A 22,549-nucleotide genomic window follows, 5' to 3' on the forward strand; every position below is an offset into this window, starting at 1 on the left:
GTCTTTTAGTGTGTGACAGCTGCCAATCATAAAAATCCGATATAAAAAAACGCTATAAAAGTAAATCAAACCCCCCTTCATCACCCCCTTAGGGAAAAATAATAAAATTAAAAAAATGATTTTATTTCCATTTTCCCATTAGGGCTAGGGTTAGGGCTAGGGTTAGGGTTAGGGTTAGGGCTAGGGTTAGGGCTAGGGTTATGGCTAGGGTTAGGGCTAGGGCTAGGGTTAGGGCTAGGGTTAGGGCTAGGGTTAGGGCTAGGGTTAGGGTTAGGGTTGGGGCTAGGGTTGGAGCTAAAGTTAGGGTTGGGGCTAAAGTTAGGGATAGGGTTGGGGCTAAAGTTAGGGTTGGGGATAAAGTTAGGGTTAGGGTTGGGGCTAAAGTTAGGGTTAGGGTTTGGATTACATTTACGGTTGGGATTAGGGTTGGGATTAGAGTTAGGGGTGTGTCAGGGTTAGGGGTGTGGTTAGGGTTACCGTTGGGATTAGGGTTAGGGGTGTGTTTGGATTAGGGTTTCAGGTAGAATTGGGGAGTTTCCATTGTTCAGGCACATCAGGGGCTCTCCAAACGCGACATGGCGTCCGATCTCAATTCCAGACAATTCTGCGTTGAAAAAGTAAAACAGTGCTCCTTCCCTTCCGAGCTCTCCCGTGCGCCAAATCAGGGGTTTACACCAACATATGGGCCATCAGCGTACTCGGGACAAATTGGACAACAGCTTTTGGGGTCTAAGTTCTCGTTATCTCTGGGAAAATAAAAATTTGGTGGGCTAAAAATCATTTTTGTGGGAAAAAAAGGATTTTTTATTTTCACTGCACTGCGTTGTAAACTGTAGTGAAACACTTGGGGGTTCAAAGCTCTCAAAACACATCTAGATAAGTTCCTCAGGAGGTCTAGTTTCCAATATGGGGTCACTTGTGGGGGGGTTGTACTGTTTGGGTACATCAGGGGCTCTGCAAATGCAACGTGACGCCTGCAGACCAATCCATCTAAGTCTGCATTCCAAATGGCGCTCCTTCCCTTCCGAGCTCTGCCATGCGCCCAAACAGTGGTCCCCCCCCCAACATATGGGGTATCAGCGTACTCAGGACAAATTGGACAACAACTTTTGGAGTCCAATTTATCCTGTTACCCTTGTGAAAATACAAAACTGGGGGCTAAAAAAAATCATTTTTCTGAAAAAAAAAAAGAATTTTTATTTTCACGGCTCTGTGTTATAAACTGTAGTGAAACACTTGGGGGTTCAAAGCTCTCAAAACACATCAAGATAAGTTCCTTAGGGGGTCTACTTTCCAAAATGGTGTCACTTGTGGGGGGTTTTAATGTTTAGGCACATCAGGGGCTCTCCAAACGCAACATGGTGTCCCATCTCAATTCCAGTCAATTTTGCATTGAAAAGTCAAATGGCGCTCCTTCCCTTCCGAGCTCTGCTATGCGCCCAAACAGTGGTTTACCCCCACATATGGGGTATCGTTGTACTCAGGACAAATTGCACAACAACTTTTGTGGTCTAATTTCTTCTCTTACCCTTGGGAAAATAAAAAATTGGGGGCGAAAAGATCATTTTTGTGAAAAAATATGATTTTGTATTTTTACGGCTCTGCATTATAAACTTCTGTGAAGCACTTGTTCTGTCAAAGTGCTCACCACACATCTAGATAAGTTCCTTAAGGGGTCTACTTTCCAAAATGGTGTCACTTGTGGGGGGTTTCAATGTTTCAATGTTTAGGCACATCAGTGGCTCTCCAAACGCAACATGGCGTCCCATCTCAATTCCAGTCAATTTTGCATTGAAAAGTCAAATGGCGCTCCTTTGCTTCCGAGCTCTGTCATGTGCCCAAAAAGTGGTTTACCCCCACATATGGGGTATCGGCGTACTCAGGACAAATCTTTTGGGGTCCATTTTCTCCTGTTACCCTTGGTAAAATAAAACAAATTGGAGCTGAAGTACATTTTGTGTGAAAAAAAGTTAAATGTTAATTTTTATTTAAACATTCCAAAAATTCCTGTGAAACACCTGAAGGGTTAATAAACTTCTTGAATGTGGTTTTGAGCACCTTGCGGGGTGCAGTTTTTAGAATGGTGTCACACTTGGGTATTTTCTATCATATAGACCCCTCAAAATGACTTCAAATGAGTTGTGGTCCCTAAAAAAAAATGGTGTTGTAAAAATGTGAAATTGCTGGTCAACTTTTAACCCTTATAACTCCCTAACAAAAAAAATTTTTGGTTCCAAAATTGTGCTGATGTAAAGTAGAAATGTGGAAAATGTTACTTATTAAGTATTTTGCATGACATATCTCTGTGATTTAAGGGCATAAAAATTCAAAGTTGGAAAATTGTGAAATTTTCAAAATTTTTGCCAAATTTCTGTTTTTTTCACAAATAAACACAAGTTATATCGAATAAATTTTACCACTTCCATGAAGTACAATATCTCACGAGAAAACAATGTCAAAATCGCCAAGATCCGTTGAAGCGTTCCAGAGTTATAACCTCATAAAGGGACAGTGGTCAGAATTGTAAAAATTGGCCCGGTCATTAACGTGCAAACCACCCTCGGGGCTTAAGGGGTTAAGCATCATGTTCGTTTTCAGCACCACAAAATTAGTTGAGTTCAACTGTTTTTGTCCCTCAACTAATTTGGTTACAAAACAGTGTAATAGATTGAATAGATTGATAAATTCAGGCTTGAACTGGCCCATAGGAGAACAGGGGAATCCACAGTGCAAGTGCAGCGCCCCAGAGTCCTGGTCGTTGCAGTGATGTCATTCTTCCACCAGGGGGAGTGATATTACGTCTGCTGGCAATAAAGGAGATCTTCCTACCAGGTATCACAAACCATACACTACACTTCACACTCCAGACCACCAGGGGGAGCCTTGCTCCTATCTACTAGGGCACTCCTCACAGAAGGGTAAAACTGGTGGGCTGGATAGAAAGTTAGAGAGAAGCTGCCTGGGCTTTGCCCAGGCAACACCTGTCAGGCAGACAGGGGGAAAGGAGGAACATCGGAGCTGCATACAGAGGGTCCCTGACAGGGGTGGGATCCTGACAGAGGCCTAGTGGGACAGAAAGCTACGGAGCTGCGCCTGCCCCACGTACGGCAGCATCCTAAGAAAGGACATGAAGAGAATTGTGTTGTAGAGGGTGAGAAACGAAGTCATAGCACAAGGAGATACCACCAGAAGGAGTTCTGCCCTGTAATAGGCTGCCTCCTTCTGAGGCGCGTAGCCGGTGGCCGGAACACCGAGGGAGCAACAGTCTCCAAGCCTTGCTCCAGAGACCGGCAGGACAGTCAATTCCAAGTTGGCTGCCCGACCTTAAAACCTAGGAGACACGGTGGCAACTTGTGGGGGCCGAGTACCCCATTGCCCTTACGTGGGGGTGATCCACAAGAGTGGGCTACCCCCTCTTATATGAGCAGTACTTGGCACTATATACTTGGATCACTATGTACAGACAAAGGTGGCCTCTTATTCTTATTCATTTACTAATCTACCCAGTTTATTGTTTTATAAATGTCATGCTGTAACGATCTTTGGTAAAGAAGGGGAGTTTCAAACTGTCCCCAGAGCTGGGACCCTAACTATCTCTGTCCCGGGGTACTCTTGAAGGTAGAAAGGCCTGAGTCTCTGATCTAAAGGTACCTTCACACGAAACGACATTATAACGATATCGCTAGCAATCCGTGACGTTGCAGCGTCCTCGCTAGCGATATCGTTTCGTTTGACACGCAGCAGCGATCAGGATCCTGCTGTGATGTCGCTGGTCGCTGAATAAAGTCCAGAACTTTATTTGGTCGTCCGATCGCTGTGTATCGTTGTGTTTGAAAGCAAAAGCAACGATACCAGCGATATTTTACACTGGTAACCAGGGTAAACATCGGGTTACTAAGCGCAGGGCCGCGCTTAGTTACCCGATGTTTACCCTGGTTACTAGCGTAAAATGTAAAAAAAACAAACAGCACATACTCACATTGCGTCCCCTGCAGTCTGCTTCCTCCTCTGACTCAGCGCCGCAAAGTGAAAGTGAAAGCAGCACAGCGGTGACGTCACCGCTCTGCTCTCACTGTACGGCGCTCAGTCAGTCAGGAAGTGGACGCAGGGGGACGTGAATGTAAGTATGTGCTGTTTGTTTTTTTTAGATTTTACGCTGGTAACCAGGGTAAACATCGGGTTACTAAGCGCGGCCCTGCGCTTAGTTACCCGATGTTTACCCTGGTTACCAGGGGACCTCGGCATAGTTGATCGCTGGAGAGCGGTCTGTGTGACAGCTCTCCAGCGACCAAACAGCGACGCTGCAGCGATCGACATCGTTGTCGCTATCGCTGCAGCGTCGCTTCGTGTGAAGGTACCTTTACTATGCTCCTGTTAAACCCTGATATGTCCCCTCCCCCACCCCATGAGGCAAGGGACAGAAATGTAAGGTAAACAAGACACAAAGACAAAACAGGGATAACAGAAAACCTCTATCATACAAAATCACTAACCAACAATAGGGAGGAGGATAGGGACAGGGGGAATAAACTAAATGGGAATAGGGACCAGGAGATAAACACAAACGTACTACAGCAAACCACAGATCACTACTACAACAACTCTACTCCAACCACTTAGCTTTAGCACACAGTAGAGGAGGACAAATCTTTCACTGGCATGGACAAGATGGTCTGACCAGTTTTTATAGGAAGAGGTAATGACCAGATCAGAAGCAGCTGAAATGGAGCTGCATCTATCTGACGAGCATAGAAAGGGTCTTAACCTCTTCAGCACCAGAAGAAACTACATCCATTTATTACATGACACAAATCACACCATCTCTAGAGAAGACCTGCGATTCATTACCCGACATGTTTGTCTAACTCCAGATCTTCCAGGGGGATGTGACACCCTCGTGAAAATAAATTTGTGACTGAGGATAATGTCACATTTTCATATAGCTGAAAAGTGAGGCCCTGGAGTTAGTTACTGCTGGGCCCTTGGCACCCCAGTCTTACACTGGATAGATGGATAGAATAAAAGAAAGGAATAAGGAAAAGTTAATGGGAATCTGTCATTTGAGAGCTGCCTGATGTAGGTAAAGAGGAGCTGAATACAACGATGTATCACTTAGATTCCTGGGTGCAGCTGTTCTGACACAATCACAGGTTTTAGATTCATACTGGACCAGGATCGTCATGTACATTGTCCATAGACAGTTAGCTGCCTATCACACGAGGTGGTTGCTGGACTAGTCCGGCAATGTTCATCTCTCAGTGATAAATCCTTCACAGTTAGTTAATAACTGCACAAACTTAGACAAGTGACACATCCCTGAATTTTGTGTTTCAGCCTCTATCTCCTGCTGTCTTCAGGTTACATAGCAAAAACCTGCTGACGGATTCTCTTTAAACAATGGAAAGGGAAAAGAGACAGAAAGCGGAGGTAAAGAATGGTATGAGCGAGAGGAACAAATTGGAAAGGGGAGAAAAGGAGAGACAGACTGTAGGAAAGGGAGGAGAAGCAGTGGAGCCGGATTGATGTATAAAAGATGGAGAAAATGAGGCTGGAAAGAAAGAAAAAAGGGAAAGGGGCAACAAGGAGAGTAATGCTGTCCGCATCCAGAAGCGTGATGTCCATAGATGGGTGAATGATGACAATGATCAGATCGAGTGGATACATAATATCCATCTGCATCTTATCCGCCTTTCTGTACAGTGTGCAGGATTTCCCTATGTAGCGTGCATCCTCCCTGTGCAGGGATCTGTGCGGAGCCCCCCCCCCCCCCGCTCGCACAGACATAGCAGAGCTACCAGAGTGGTCTACCAGGATCGCAGCGTCTCCTCCCCTGTGATTGGCTGCTCGGCCGAGTCTTATACACAGGGAGCACATGAGAGTTCCCAGCTTCATTCTCACAACTGTGTCCTCTACATCCCACCCTCAGCAGCTGGCACCGAGCCCCCCACAATGGATGCAACCATATTCGAGATTATCATAGACGAATTCGATGCCAACTGCAGTTTATTGGACGCTTTTCAGGACAGCTTCCTCACCAGCAACCACACTTTCCTGTTTGATGGTAGGAAGGAAAGCTGCAGGGGTTTGGGGAGATCCGTCACCGACATCTCGGAATTCCGTGAAGATTTTTTTTTTATTTTATTTTTGGTAAATGTTGTCCTTTTCTTGTAATCTTCAGGTCCTCACTGCAGCGCCACCATTGATCAGATTGGCACCTGTTGGCCGAGGAGTGTGGCCGGGGAGTTGGTGGAGAGACCCTGCCCGGATTTCTTCAATGGGATAAAGTACAACACCACAAGTAAGTCGCAAAGTGTCCACGGTGTGGAGATACAATGTTTCCACATGGACATAAATATCATTATTATCATTGTAACTTTGCATCTGTTACATTCTATTCTGACTTCATCATCATCATCATCATCATTAGGGGGTCGCTGCTGATAGACCCCATCAGTGGTCTTATGCCTCGTGGCACCAGTGTCCTCCTATAACAAGACCTAAAAGAAGAATTGCCCCTGCCCATGTTGCTAGACTGTCCTGTCTTAAAGGGGTACTCCCACCTTGGGCATTTGTGGACCATTACCTTTGTAGAGAATTATTATTATTATTATTATTTATTGTTATAGCGCCATTTATTCCATGGCGCTTTACATGTGAGGAGGGGTATACATAATAAAAACAAGTACAATAATCTTAAACAATACAAGTCACGACTGGTACAGGAGGAGAGAGGACCCTGCCCGCGAGGGCTCAGAGAATGGGACCCTGTGGTCCTAAGGATGGGGCCCCTGGTTTCCACAGAAGAGGTGGTGGCACCGGCTTGTCCCTTATGAGAGTTGAGCACCGCCACCCCCCATATAAGAGGTGGTACCCTCATCTATCAGACATAGAGGTCCCAGTTAGGAATACCCTTTATTTGTTCCTTGTGTTATTTAAGTAACACATGGGAGAACTGAATTTGTCATTTTGCAAAACTCAAGGAGATTTTACAAAGTACAACATGTTATGTGCAGTTTTGCATAGGACTGCTGGTAAAAGTATTAGATTGGTTGTTCTCATGATGACAGTTCCGGATTGACGTAGCAGAGTAGAGTTTGTATAGGGTGCAGATAAGACTCTAGGATGGCGACGAATGGCAAACTCAGCTCTGCCGCATCTATAGAGTCTGGCACAGTGCATGGTGATGGTCAGATGCTATTTGCATAGGACTGCAGTAAAAAAAAAATCACAGTTCACAATGAACACAGACTTAAATAGTTAAATGACAAACTCAGGTCTGCTACATCTGCGATAATGGAGGCTACTGATTGTAAGCAGAGATGTAATCAGCAGATGGAGCAATTAAGGCTCATTCAGTTGTGTGTGCCCCCCGGAGCGGCGGTGCTGCCTGCAGGGATCTGGGGGGCATAGCTGTGCCAGGCAGGTGCCCGCAGGATGTACAGGGGGGTGTTCCCCTATAATGAGGCTGTGATTAGAGCGATTAGTAATGTTTCTTACATGGAGCCCTTCAGGAGGCACACAGCTTGTCTGGGGGAAGGGTCCGGTGCGGGGCGGCTGTGTCACGTAATCAGCCTCATGGAATAAAGCGGACGCTGAGGTGGCAATACAGCCCGGTATCGCTGTACGGAGGGCGCCATCAGGACCACCGGCTGCAGTCAGTGCCGGGACCTACAGCTCCATGACTTCTTATGGCTTAAAGAAGCAGAAATGAGGGGGCCATATACAGCGATGCCCCCCAGTAGGACCGCAGGCTGCTCCGGTACTCCAGGATACGTCAGGGATCGTCATCAGAGTTTGCTCCAATTTTATCAGTTTTCTTGGATGTGAAAATGATTTCTCCAGAATCTCCAATATACCTGTCCAAGAAAAATGTATGTGTGAAAGTGAGTGTGAATGAGCCCTTATTATATACAGTAATTATCTACATCCCCGAATAATGAGCTAGTCATAGAGTTCAATCTGTCTAATATTTATCTATCTATCTATCTATTATCTATCTATTATCTATCTATCTATTATCTATCTATCATCTATTATCTATTATCTATTATCTATATATTATCTATCTATCATCTATTATCTATTATCTATCTATCTATCTATGTATTATCTATTATCTATCTATCTATTATCTATCTATCATCTATTATCTATCTATCTATTATCTATCTATCATCTATTATATATTATCTATCTATCTATTATCTATCTATCATCTATTATCTATTATCTATTATCTATATATTATCTATCTATCATCTATTATCTATTATCTATCTATCTATCTATGTATTATCTATTATCTATCTATCTATTATCTATCTATTATATATTATCTATCTATCATCTATTATCTATCTATTATCTGTCTATTATCTATTATCTATTATCTCTCTATTATCTATCTATCTATTATCTATCTATTATTTATCCATCTATTATCTATCTATTATATATCTACTGTATCTATTATCTATATATTATCTATCATCTATTATCTATCTATCTATTATCTTTCATCTATTATCTATTATCTATCTATTATATATTATCTATCTATCTATTATCTATCTATATATTATCTATCATCTACAGTATTATCTATCTCTCTATCATTTATCTATTATCTATCTATCTATCTATCTGTCTATCTATCTATCTATCTATCTATCTATCCATATATCTATCCATCTATTATCTATCATTTATCTATCTACTATCTATTATTTATCTATCTATCTATTATCTATCTATTATTTATCTATCTATTATCTATCATCTACAGTATTATCTATCTATCTCTCTATCATTTATCTATTATCTATCTATCTATCTATCTATCTATCTATCTATCTATCTATCTATCTATCTATCTATCATCTGTCTCTCTATCTATGTATTATCTATGTATTATCTATCATCTATCCTCAAAGAAAGCAATATACTTCATATACGTACAGCAACAATAGTGAAAAAAATTTGTTCTTTATTCACTTATGTATATGGTGTATAACATCCGCCCCCCCCCCCCCCCCTCGGGTGAATTACCTCCGGCCCCCCAATATGACGGCTGCTTTTTTGCCAACATATGACAGAGCGGCCGGTGGCACAGAGCTCACTGATTCCTGTAATAGGAGCCATCGGGGTAACAAGTCCGTCCATTACATTTCTTCCTCCTGAATCTTCCCCCATCACCTGTGACTGATTTTATTTAGAAGTGGAAGGAACCGCAGCAACTCAGCCATGAGGTGGAGACCCCGTAATGTTACAGAGAAGGGGGCCAAGTGCTGAGGAGCAGAGGACAGAAAAGTCACAACCGCTCTGCTGACTCCATAACTGCAGAGTCCAGACCTCCTCTATTATCAGCACAAACCCGGCGCCCCCACAGAGAGCGTCATGGCTGAGCAGCTGCAGGCAGCCATACATCACCAAGCACAATGTCGAGTATTGGATGGAGCGGTGTAAAGCTGCCACCACTGGACTCTTAGGGTATGTGCACACGTATTCTGGTCCACTGCGGATTTTTCCGCAGCGGATATGATTTATCGCGGATTTACCGCAGTTTTTCTGTGGATTTCACTGCGGTTTTACGACTGCGGTTTTCTATAGGAGCAGCTGTAAAACCACTGTGGAATCCGCAGAAAGAAGTGACATGCTGTGGAATGTAAACCGCTGCGTTTCCGCATGTTTTTTCCGCAGCATGTGCACAGCGTTTTTGGTTTCCCATAGGTTTACATTGAACTGTAAACTCATGGGAAACTGCTGCAGATCCGCAGCAAAATCCGCTTCGTGTGCACATACCCTTAGGGAGACGTGTTCTGTGCAGTGACGGATCGCACTACTCTATCTGCGACTGGTGGTGGCAGCCGTGAGGGCGAGGCACCCGTCTCCTCCTTTTACGCCCGGCACGCTATAAGGGAGGGTCCTGGCTTGGTGCCTATATTCGTGTTGTGAGGGCATCACATCCATGCAGGCCGCCTGTAGCGGGTGGTGATGACCGGCCAGGATCATAGATTCCACAATCATGGAAACCGTCATTCATACACAGTCTTTACTGAACGGTAACTTGGTAACGGTTATGTACAAGGGGTAGCGGTGTAAAGTCTTATGGACGCATCTTCACACACGGTGTCCTTCCACTGTAGTCTGCTCCCGGGCCGGTGAAGCACACCGTTCGCACTACCTCGTCACAGCCTAGTTACAGTCCTGATCAGCAGGTCCCTCTACGCTGTTCTGTGTCCTATGTCTTCCACTACTGGCACACTTCATCTACCGCTCGGGACCCTCACTAGTCCCATAAAAACTCAGTCCTGCTTCTCACGACACCGCATCTTATCCAAGAACCCCTTTCTGGAAGACCATTGTCACGAGTGTGTCACGTCCTCCTGGGAGATCATTACGTGTTGTGAATCGCAGATCTTCCATTTAGCTTCTGTGTTTGTGCCCCATATTAAATGGATTTGGTTTCCTTTGGTGCTGAAGAGGTTAACAACCCTTTCTATGCTAGTCAGAAACTTACTGCTCCATTCCAGCTGCTTCTGATCTGGTCATTACTTCTCCCTATAAAACCTGGCCAGACCTTCTCTTCCTTGCCAGTGAAAGCTTTTTCTCCTAGATCCTTGGAGACTCTGTGCTGAATTGGAGATCGTTGTTATTACTGGAGATTGTTGCCTGCTGTTTTTGGGTGTATGCTTTCCTCATTGTCATACTCCTATTTGGTTTTGTACATTCCTATTCCTCCCTATATACCTCTCTACCTTTGGTTAGTGTTTGTATGTTTGTTGTGTTTTGTTATCCCTGTTTTGTCTTTGTGCCTTGCTTTCCTTACATTTCTATCCCATGCCTCATGGGGCGGGGGAGCAGAGTAAGGTCAGAGACTCAGGCTTCTCTACCTTTGAGAGTACCCCCGGGACAGGGATATTTAGGGTTCCAGGGACAGTCTGAGGCCCCGCTTCTTTACCAAAGACCGTCATAGCATGACAGCCAGCGTCACATCAGGATCTCGCTATCCCTGTCCTCCAGTCTTCCTTCCTTTTGTGGGTCACCACAACGGCAGCACTGCTCTCTATACCCTCCAAGCCCTGTCTTATACACCATGCTCATCATACACTGTGCATTACTTATAACACTATACATGACCACATCATAAGACATTACAGCACAACATTTATAAAAGACGCCCGACACTATGCACATTACACAATACAATGTGATTGGTGTCTTCAGGGGTAGGAACGTGGCAGCCATTGTCCACCACCCTTACAGTCCGACACTCAGCACTCACACCAATCACCTGTTATTCCTTTATGGCAGCTGATGGAGGTAAATCCGCTGAATGGAGCCGCTTATCACTACAGAAAGGCTTCTGATTCAGCACCTGGCAGCAGCCAAAACACATTCAGAGAGATTATCAGTACCTCCGTAACAAAAACCATCTAGTCGCTGGGGGTGCTGAACGTCGGACCCCCACGAATCTCATATTGATGACTTTTCCTGTAGAGGGGGTCATCAATATTTCCTATCTGCAGAACCCCTAATTGACCATCAGCTGGTAGTCCTTTAGCAATTGGCGGTTGTATACACGGCGCACTGAGCCATCTGTTATAAATGCACTGTTAGGATTCTCCAGTGCCGGAGGTGAGACCGAGCGGTCATGTGACCACAAGTAAGCGATATGCACATTCTGACTCAATGCAAGCGAATTTGGTGAGGCTGTGTGCTTCTAGTCGGAATGTGGCCGGAAGTATGCATATGGAATACTTATCGTCACATGACCGCTCGGTCTCACCATCGGCCCCGGAGAATCTTCACAGTGCATGCTGTGCACAATGTGACAATGCAAAAGTCCGCTGCAAAGCACAGCTCCGTCTACTGTATAGTGGCCACAATCAGGTACTGCACATCCATCCATTATTGATTTAAATAGGTGGTGAATGTACAGTACGTGGCCGCCAGCACTATACACTAGGCGGAGCTGTTCTGTGCAGTTCCGGCCACCGCCAACAGCAGGAATAGCTGATCAGTTATAGTATGATGGCCCCGCATATAGTCCCCCTTATAGTATGATGGCCCCACATATAGTCCCCCATATAGTATGATGGCCCCACATATAATCCCCCATATAGTATGATGGCCCCACATATAGTCCCCCATATAGAATGATGGCCCCACATATAGTCCCCCATATAGTATGATGGCCCCGCATATAGTCCCCCTTATAGTATGATGGCCCCACATATAGTCCCCCATATAGTATGATGGCCCCACATATAATCCCCCATATAGTATGATGGCCCCGCATATAGTCCCCCATATAGTATGATGGCCCCACATATAATCCCCCATATAGTATGATGGCCCCGCATATAGTCCCCCTTATAGTATGATGGCCCCACATATAGTCCCCCATATAGTATGATGGCCCCACATATAATCCCCCATATAGTATGATGGCCCCGCATATAGTCCCCCATATAGTATGATGGCCCCACATATAGTCCCCCATATAGTATGATGGCCCCACATATAATCCCCCATATAGCATGATGGCCCCGCATATAGTCCCCATATAGTATGATGGCCCCACATATAGTCCCCCATATAGTATGATGGCCCCACATATAGTCCCCCATATAGTATGATGGCCCAACATATAATCCCCCATACAGTATGATGGCCCCACATATAGTCCCCCATATAGTATGATGGCCCCACATATAGTCCCCCATATAGTATGATGGCCCCACATATAATCCCCCATACAGTATGATGACCCCACATATAATCCCCCATATAGTATGATGGCCCCACATATAGTTCCCCATATAGTATGATGGCCCCACATATAGTCCCCCATATAGTATGATGGCCCCACATATAGTACCCCATATAGTATGATGGCCCCGCATATAGTCCCCCATACAGTATGATGGCCCCGCATATAGTCCCCCATATAGTATGATGGCCCCACATATAATCCCCCATACAGTATGATGGCCCCGCATATAGTCCCCCATATAGTATGATGGCCCCGCATATAATCCCCCATATAGTATGATGGCCCGACATATAGTACCCCATATAGTATGATGGCCCCACATATAGTCCCCCATATAGTATGATGGCCCCACATATAATCCCCCATATAGTATGATGGCCCCACATATAGTACCCCATATAGTATGATGGCCCCACATATAGTCCCCCATATAGTATGATGACCCCACACATAGTCCCCCATATAGTATGATGGCCCCACATATAGTCCCCCATATAGTATGATGGCCCCACATATAGTCCCCCATATAGTATGACGGCCCCACATATAGTCCCCCATATAGTATGATGGCCCCGCATATAGTCCCCCATATAGTATGATGGCCCCGCATATAGTACCCCATATAGTATGATGGCCCCACATATAGTCCCCCATATAGTATGATGGCCCCACACATAGTCCCCCATATAGTATGATGGCCCCACATATAGTCCCCCATATACTATGATGGCCCCACATATAGTCCCCCATATAGTATGATGGCCCCACATATAATCCCCCATATAGTATGATGGCCCCGCATATAGTCCCCCATATAGTATGATGGCCCCACATATAATCCCCCATATAGTATGATGGCCCCACATATAGTCCCCCATATAGTATGATGGCCCCACATATAGTCCCCCATATAGTATGATGGCCCCGCATATAGTCCCCCATATAGTATGATGGCCCCGCATATAGTACCCCATATAGTATGATGGCCCCACATATAGTCCCCCATATAGTATGATGGCCCCACACATAGTCCCCCATATAGTATGATGGCCCCGCATATAGTCCCCCATATAGTATGATGGCCCCACATATAGTCCCCCATATAGTATGATGGCCCCACATATAGTCCCCCATATAGTATGATGGCCCCACATATAGTCCCCCATATAGTATGATGGCCCCACATATAGTCCCCCATATAGTATGATGGCCCCACATATAGTCCCCCATATAGTATGATGGCCCCACAAATTACTGACTGATTTAAAAAATAATACCCATCTCTCCCTGCATTCTCGGTTTCAGCCACATGTGCGTTGTGTACGTGCTGCGTGCCCCGCGTGATGCTGCACTACCAGGCACCAGGGAAATTAAAGGGGCCGGCAGCTGTAAAAGTGGGCAGTACCAAGCCGCAGCCCACCGGGCAAATGCCCAAAAGGGAAGACTGGTAGTCCAGGCCTGGTGCCATCTGTCGTAGTCCTAGAAGAGAGAGAAATAAAGAGTCAATGCCCCAGAGGCCTGGCACCTGAAATCATGAGCTTGGTGCTGTATTTTCTATCCCTACATCCATCTAATTCATATTTATCTTTCTTCACAAATGTCCAACCTCTTTGTGTTTTGGCGCATTTTTGTTGCATTGATGATTTTCTCTTTTTTTTTGTCTCGCTCCTTGTCATCATCTTCCACTTTTCCTTCCATCTCTGAGTATCGCTATCAGCTCCAATAACCGGGGTCTTGGCCAGAATATGAAAAAGCTTCAGTCTGGTCATTTCTCCTTCAAGTGGAAAGTTCATCTAAGTTTGGTCAATGATTTATTGGCTACATTTCAAAGTAAAAATGCTTCAATATCCAGAACTTCCAGAATATCCTTCTACTTGATATAAAAAAACAACCAAAACTATTCCTTCCTTCCTTCCTTCCTTCCTTCCTTCCTTCCTTCCTTCCTTCCTTCCTTCCTTCCTTCCTTCCTTCCTTCCTTCCTTCCTTCCTTCCTTCCTTCCTTCCTTCCTTCCTTCCTTCCTTCCTTCCTTCCTTCCTTCCTTTTTTCCTTTCTCTTCTTTCTTTTTTTCTCATACACTCCGCTTCTTGTCTATGTACAGTGATGTCTCCTCATCTATACAATTCCCAGGGAAGTTATTTCAATTTGCGGATGAGTCAGGGTCACAGTCATTGGTTAGCGGCATTCATCTGCTCACGGCAATTTTGCTCTTTTGGCTACTTTACTGTGACAAATGAAGATTTTTCTCATTTCCCTGAAGAAATGTAATTAATTTAATAATACAAAAATCATTTATATCCCTAATACGAAAAATATATCACTAGAAATGTGTTATACCTGGGAGCCCGGAAAAGAGAGTTATTTACACACACACCTATATATGTATATCTTGTAATATAGTAGTTATATTCTTGTACATAGGGGCAGTATTATAGTAGTTATATTCTTGTACATAGGAGCAGTATTATAGCAGTTATATTCTTGTACATAGGAGCAGTATTATCGTAGTTATATTCTTGTACATAGGGGCAGTATTATCGTAGTTATATTCTTGTACATAGGGGCAGTATTATAGTAGTTATATTCTTGTACATAGGGGCAGTATTATAGTAGTTATATTCTTGTACATAGGAGCAGTATTATAGCAGTTATATTCTTGTATATAGGAGCAGTATTATAGCAGTTATATTCTTGTACATAGGGGTAGTATTATAGTAGTTATATTCTTGTATATAGGAGCAGTATTATAGTAGTTATATTCTTGTACATAGGGGTAGTATTATAGTAGTTATATTCTTGTATATAGGGGCAGTATTATAGTAGTTATATGTTATGACCCCAATGGCGAGGGTCTCAGAGGTACGTGGAAGTCTGCAGAATACAAAAATCCAGCTCATAGGGCAGTGGTAACTGGGTTGACCATATATCTACTCCTAACGCCAACACTAGAAGTAGCCGGGGATCATTCCTACGTTGATTCTAGATGACACGCTCCAGCCGGAGAATCTAGCTACCCCTAGTAGAGGAAAACAAAAGACCTTTCTTGCCTCCAGAGAAGGGGACCCCAAAGCTGGATAGAAGCCCCCCACAAATAATAACGGTGAGGTAAGAGGAAATGACAAACACAGAAATGAACCAGGTTTAGCACAGAGAGGCCCGCTTACTGATAGCAGAATAAAGAAAGGTAACTTATATGGTCAACAAAAACCCTATCAAAATCCACACTGGAAATTCAAGAACCCCCGAACCGTCTAACGGTCCGGGGGGAGAACACCAGCCCCCTAGAGCTTCCAACAAAGGTCAGGATATAGATTTGGAACAAGCTGGACAAAAATACAAAACCAAAACAAATAGCAAAAAGCAAAAGGCAGACTTAGCTGATATAACTGGAACCAGGATCAGTAGACAAGAGCACAGCAGACTAGCTCTGATAACTACGTTGCCAGGCATTGAACTGAAGGTCTAGGGAGCTTATATAGCAACACCCCTAACTAACGACCCAGGTGCGGATAAAAGGAATGACAGAAAAACCAGAGTCAAAAAACTAGTAACCACTAGAGGGAGCAAAAAGCAAATTCACAACAGTACCCCCCCCTTAGTGAGGGGTCACCGAACCCTCACCACGACCACCAGGGCGATCAGGATGAGCGGCATGAAAGGCACGAACTAAATCGGCCGCATGAACATCAGAGGCGACCACCCAGGAATTATCCTCCTGACCATAGCCCTTCCACTTGACCAGGTACTGAAGCCTCCGCCTGGAGAGGCGAGAATCCAAGATCTTCTCCACCACGTACTCCAACTCGCCCTCAACCAACACCGGAGCAGGAGGCTCAGCAGAAGGAACTACAGGCACAATGTACCGCCGCAACAAGGACCTATGAAATACATTGTGAATAGCAAACGACACAGGAAGATCCAGACGAAAAGATACAGGATTAAGGATTTCCAATATCTTGTAAGGCCCAATAAAACGAGGTTTAAATTTGGGAGAGGAGACCTTCATAGGAACAAAGCGGGAAGAAAGCCATACCAAATCCCCAACGCGTAGTCGGGGACCCACACCGCGGCGGCGGTTGGCAAAGCGCTGAGCCCTCTCCTGTGACAACTTCAAGTTGTCCACCACATGATTCCAGATCCGCTGCAACCTATCTACCACAGAATCCACCCCAGGACAGTCAGAAGGCTCCACATGACCCGAAGAAAAGCGAGGATGGAAACCAGAGTTGCAGAAAAAAGGCGAAACCAAGGTGGCGGAACTAGCCCGATTATTAAGGGCAAACTCAGCCAACGGCAAGAATGTCACCCAATCGTCCTGATCAGCAGAGACAAAACACCTCAAATAAGCCTCCAAAGTCTGATTGGTTCGCTCCGTCTGTCCATTAGTCTGAGGATGGAAAGCAGACGAAAACGACAAATCAATGCCCATCCTACTACAAAAGGATCGCCAGAACCTAGAAACGAACTGGGATCCTCTGTCTGACACAATATTCTCAGGGATGCCGTGCAAACGAACCACGTTCTGGAAAAACACAGGAACCAGATCGGAAGAGGAAGGCAGCTTAGGCAAAGGAACCAAATGGACCATCTTGGAGAAGCGATCACATATCACCCAGATAACGGACATGCCCTGAGATAGCGGAAGATCAGAAATGAAATCCATGGAGATATGTGTCCAAGGTCTCTTCGGGACAGGCAAGGGCAAGAGCAAACCGCTGGCACGAGAACAGCAAGGCTTAGCTCGAGCACAAGTCCCACAGGACTGCACAAATGACCGCACATCCCTTGACAAGGAAGGCCACCAAAAGGACCTGGCCACCAGATCTCTGGTGCCAAAAATTCCCGGGTGACCTGCCAACACCGAGGAATGAACCTCGGAAATGACTCTGCTGGTCCATTTATCCGGGACAAACAGTCTGTCAGGTGGACAAGACTCAGGCCTATCAGCCTGAAATCTCTGCAACACACGTCGCAGATCCGGAGAAATAGCTGACAAGATAACTCCATCTTTAAGAATACCAACAGGATCAGCGACTCCAGGAGCATCAGGCACAAAGCTCCTAGAAAGAGCATCGGCCTTCACATTCTTTGAACCTGGTAAATACGAGACAACAAAATCAAAGCGGGAGAAAAACAATGACCAGCGGGCCTGTCTCGGATTAAGGCGTTTAGCAGACTCGAGATACATCAGATTTTTGTGATCAGTCAAGACCACCACACGATGCTTAGCACCCTCGAGCCAATGACGCCACTCCTCAAATGCCCATTTCATGGCCAACAACTCCCGATTGCCCACATCATAATTTCGCTCGGCAGGCGAAAACTTCCTGGAGAAAAAGGCACAAGGTTTCATAACAGAGCAACCAGGGCCTCTCTGCGACAAAACGGCCCCTGCTCCAATCTCTGAAGCATCCACCTCAACCTGAAAGGGAAGTGAGACATCGGGCTGGCACAAAACAGGCGCCGAAGTAAACCGGCGCTTCAACTCCTGGAAAGCCTCCACGGCAGCAGGAGCCCAGTTAGCTACATCGGAGCCCTTCTTGGTCATATCCGTCAAAGGTTTCACAATGCTAGAAAAATTAGCAATAAAACGACGGTAGAAGTTAGCGAAACCCAAGAACTTCTGAAGACTCTTAACCGACGAGGGCTGAGTCCAATCAAGAATAGCTCGGACCTTGACTGGGTCCATCTCCACAGCAGAAGGGGAAAAAATGAACCCCAAAAAGGGAACCTTCTGTACACCAAAGAGACACTTTGAGCCCTTGACAAACAAAGAATTTTCACGCAAAATTTTAAAGACCAACCTGACCTGCTCCACATGCGAATCCCAATCATCAGAAAAAAACAAAATATCATCCAGATAAACAATCAAAAATTTATCCAGATACTTCCGGAAAATGTCATGCATAAAGGACTGAAAAACTGAAGGGGCATTAGAGAGCCCAAAAGGCATCACCAAGTACTCAAAATGACCTTCGGGCGTATTGAATGCGGTTTTCCATTCATCACCTTGCTTAATGCGCACAAGGTTGTACGCACCACGAAGGTCTATCTTGGTGAACCACTTGGCACCTTTAATCCGGGCAAACAAGTCAGACAACAGCGGTAAAGGATACTGAAATTTGACAGTGATCTTATTTAAAAGCCGATAATCAATACAAGGTCTCAAAGATCCGTCCTTTTTAGCCACAAAAAAGAATCCCGCACCAAGGGGGGAAGAAGACGGACGAATATGTCCTTTCTCCAGAGACTCCTTGATATATGAACGCATAGCGGTATGTTCAGGTACCGACAGATTAAACAGTCTTCCCTTAGGAAACTTACTGCCTGGGATCAAATCTATAGCACAGTCACAGTCCCTATGAGGAGGCAGTGCACTGGACTCAGACTCACTGAAGACATCCTGATAATCAGACAAATACTCCGGAACTTCCGAAGGCGTAGAAGAAGCAATAGACACAGGCAGGGAATCCCCATGAATACCACGACAGCCCCAACTTGAGACTGACATAGCCTTCCAGTCCAGGACTGGATTATGGGTCTGTAACCATGGCAGCCCTAAAACAACCAAATCATGCATTTTATGTAAAACCAGGAAACGTATCACCTCGCGGTGTTCAGGAGTCATGCACATGGTAACCTGTGTCCAATACTGCGGTTTATTTGCTGCCAATGGCGTAGCATCAATACCCCTAAGAGGAATAGGATTTTCTAATGGTTCAAGAGTAAAACCACAGCGCTTAGCAAATGACAGATCCATAAGACTCAGGGCAGCACCTGAATCTACAAACGCCATGACAGGATAAGACGACAGTGAGCAAATCAAAGTTACAGACAGAATAAATTTAGGTTGCAAATTACCAACGGTGACAGGACTAACAACCTTAGCTATACGTTTAGAGCATGCTGAGATAACATGTGTAGAATCACCACAGTAGTAGCACAAGCCATTCCGGCGTCTATGAATTTTCCGCTCATTTCTAGTCAGGATTCTATCACATTGCATTAAATCAGGTGTCTGTTCAGACAACACCATGAGGGAATTTGCGGTTTTTCTATCACATTGCACCGAATTAGGTGTCTGTTCAGACAACACCATGAGGGAATTTGCGGTTTTGCGCTCCCGCAACCGCCGGTCAATTTGAATAGCCAGTGCCATAGTATCATTGAGACCTGTGGGAATGGAAAAACCCACCATAACATTCTTAATGGCTTCAGATAGGCCATTTCTAAAATTAGCGGCCAGTGCACACTCGTTCCAATGTGTCAGCACGGACCATTTCCGAAATGTTTGGCAATACACTTCAGCCTCGTCCTGCCCCTGAGACATAGCCAGCAAGGCCTTTTCTGCCTGAATCTCAAGATTGGGTTCCTCATAAAGTAAACCGAGCGCCAGAAAAAACGCATCAATATCAGCCAATGCCGGATCTCCTGGCGCCAGCGAAAAAGCCCAATCCTGAGGGTCGCCCCGTAAGAACGAAATAACTATTTTTACTTGCTGAGCAGAGTCTCCAGATGAACAGGGTCTCAGGGACAAAAACAATTTACAATTATTCACAAAATTCCTAAACTTAAACCTGTCTCCGGAAAACAGTTCAGGAATCGGTATTTTAGGTTCTGACCTAGGATTTCTGATAACATAGTCTTGTATGCCCTGCACACGAGTAGCCAGCTGGTCCACACTTGTAATCAAGGTCTGGACATTCATGTCTGCAGCAAGCATAGCCACTCTGAGGTAAAGGGGAAGAAGAAAAAAAAAAAACTCAGAATCTTCTTTCTTATAATCCCTCTTCTGCAATGCATTAAACATTTAATACTGGCCTGGCAAACTGTTATGACCCCAATGGCGAGGGTCTCAGAGGAACGTGGAAGTCTGCAGAATACAAAAATCCAGCTCATAGGGCAGTGGTAACTGGGTTGACCATATATCTACTCCTAACGCCAACACTAGAAGTAGCCGGGGATCATTCCTACGTTGATTCTAGATGACACGCTCCAGCCGGAGAATCTAGCTACCCCTAGTAGAGGAAAACAAAAGACCTTTCTTGCCTCCAGAGAAGGGGACCCCAAAGCTGGATAGAAGCCCCCCACAAATAATAACGGTGAGGTAAGAGGAAATGACAAACACAGAAATGAACCAGGTTTAGCACAGAGAGGCCCGCTTACTGATAGCAGAATAAAGAAAGGTAACTTATATGGTCAACAAAAACCCTATCAAAATCCACACTGGAAATTCAAGAACCCCCGAACCGTCTAACGGTCCGGGGGGAGAACACCAGCCCCCTAGAGCTTCCAACAAAGGTCAGGATATAGATTTGGAACAAGCTGGACAAAAATACAAAACCAAAACAAATAGCAAAAAGCAAAAGGCAGACTTAGCTGATATAACTGGAACCAGGATCAGTAGACAAGAGCACAGCAGACTAGCTCTGATAACTACGTTGCCAGGCATTGAACTGAAGGTCTAGGGAGCTTATATAGCAACACCCCTAACTAACGACCCAGGTGCGGATAAAAGGAATGACGGAAAAACCAGAGTCAAAAAACTAGTAACCACTAGAGGGAGCAAAAAGCAAATTCACAACAGTTATATTCTTGTACATAGCAGTATTATAGTAGTTATATTCTTGTACATAGGAGCAGTATTATAGCAGTTATATTCTTGTACATAGGGGCAGTATTATAGTAGTTATATTCTTGTACATAGGAGCAGTATTATAGTAGATATATTTTTTAACATTGGAGCAGTATTATAGTAGTTATATTCTTGTATATAGGGGCAGTATTATAGTAGTTATATTCTTGTACATAGCAGTATTATAGTAGTTATATTCTTGTACATAGGGGGCAGTATTATAGTAGTTATATTCTTGTACATAGGAGAAGTATTATAGTAGTTATATTTTTTAACATTGGAGCAGTATTATAGTAGTTATATTATATTCTTGTACATAGGGGCAGTATTATAGCAGTTATATTCTTGTATATAGGAGCAGTATTATAGTAGTTATATTCTTGCACATAGCAACAGTATTATAGTAGTTATATTCTTGTACATAGGGAGCAGTATTATAGTAGTTATATTCTTACACATAGGAACAGTATTATAGTAGTTATATTCTTGTACATAGGGGGCAGTATTATAGTAGTTATATTCTTGTACATAGGAGCAGTATTATAGTAGTTATATTCTTGCACATAGGGAGCAGTATTATAGTAGTTATATTTCTGAACATAGGAGCAGTATTATAGTAGTTATATTTTTGTGTATAGGGGCAGTATTATAGTAGTTATATTCTTGTACATAGGGGCAGTATTATAGTAGTTATATTCTTGTACATAGGGGCAGTATTATAGTAGTTATATTCTTGTACATAGGAGCAGTATTATAGCAGTTATATTCTTGTATATAGGAGCAGTATTATAGCAGTTATATTCTTGTACATAGGGGTAGTATTATAGTAGTTATATTCTTGTATATAGGGGCAGTATTATAGTAGTTATATTCTTGTACATAGCAGTATTATAGTAGTTATATTCTTGTACATAGGAGCAGTATTATAGCAGTTATATTCTTGTACATAGGGGCAGTATTATAGTAGTTATATTCTTGTACATAGGAGCAGTATTATAGTAGATATATTTTTTAACATTGGAGCAGTATTATAGTAGTTATATTCTTGTATATAGGGGCAGTATTATAGTAGTTATATTCTTGTACATAGCAGTATTATAGTAGTTATATTCTTGTACATAGGGGGCAGTATTATAGT

The 22,549-nt window shown here is 44.0% G+C and overlaps 1 protein-coding gene across 3 annotated transcripts in view; it reads left to right on the forward strand.

Annotated features, from left to right (window-relative positions):
- Positions 1-22,549, forward strand: part of CRHR2 (corticotropin releasing hormone receptor 2) — a 282,276-nt gene that overhangs the window by 145,872 nt on the left and 113,855 nt on the right. For 2 of the 3 annotated variants that reach the window (XM_077268032.1, XM_077268034.1), the window contains exon 3: positions 6,179-6,298. In XM_077268032.1, the coding sequence (XP_077124147.1) occupies positions 6,179-6,298 (120 nt within the window). Of the gene's footprint in view, positions 1-5,813; positions 6,062-6,178; positions 6,299-22,549 lie in introns of those variants that run through there. The other variant, XM_077268033.1, reaches the window with a different exon arrangement.

This window comes from Ranitomeya variabilis, chromosome 6, assembly GCF_051348905.1.
Source record: "Ranitomeya variabilis isolate aRanVar5 chromosome 6, aRanVar5.hap1, whole genome shotgun sequence".
NCBI classification, from domain to species: Eukaryota; Metazoa; Chordata; class Amphibia; order Anura; family Dendrobatidae; genus Ranitomeya; species Ranitomeya variabilis.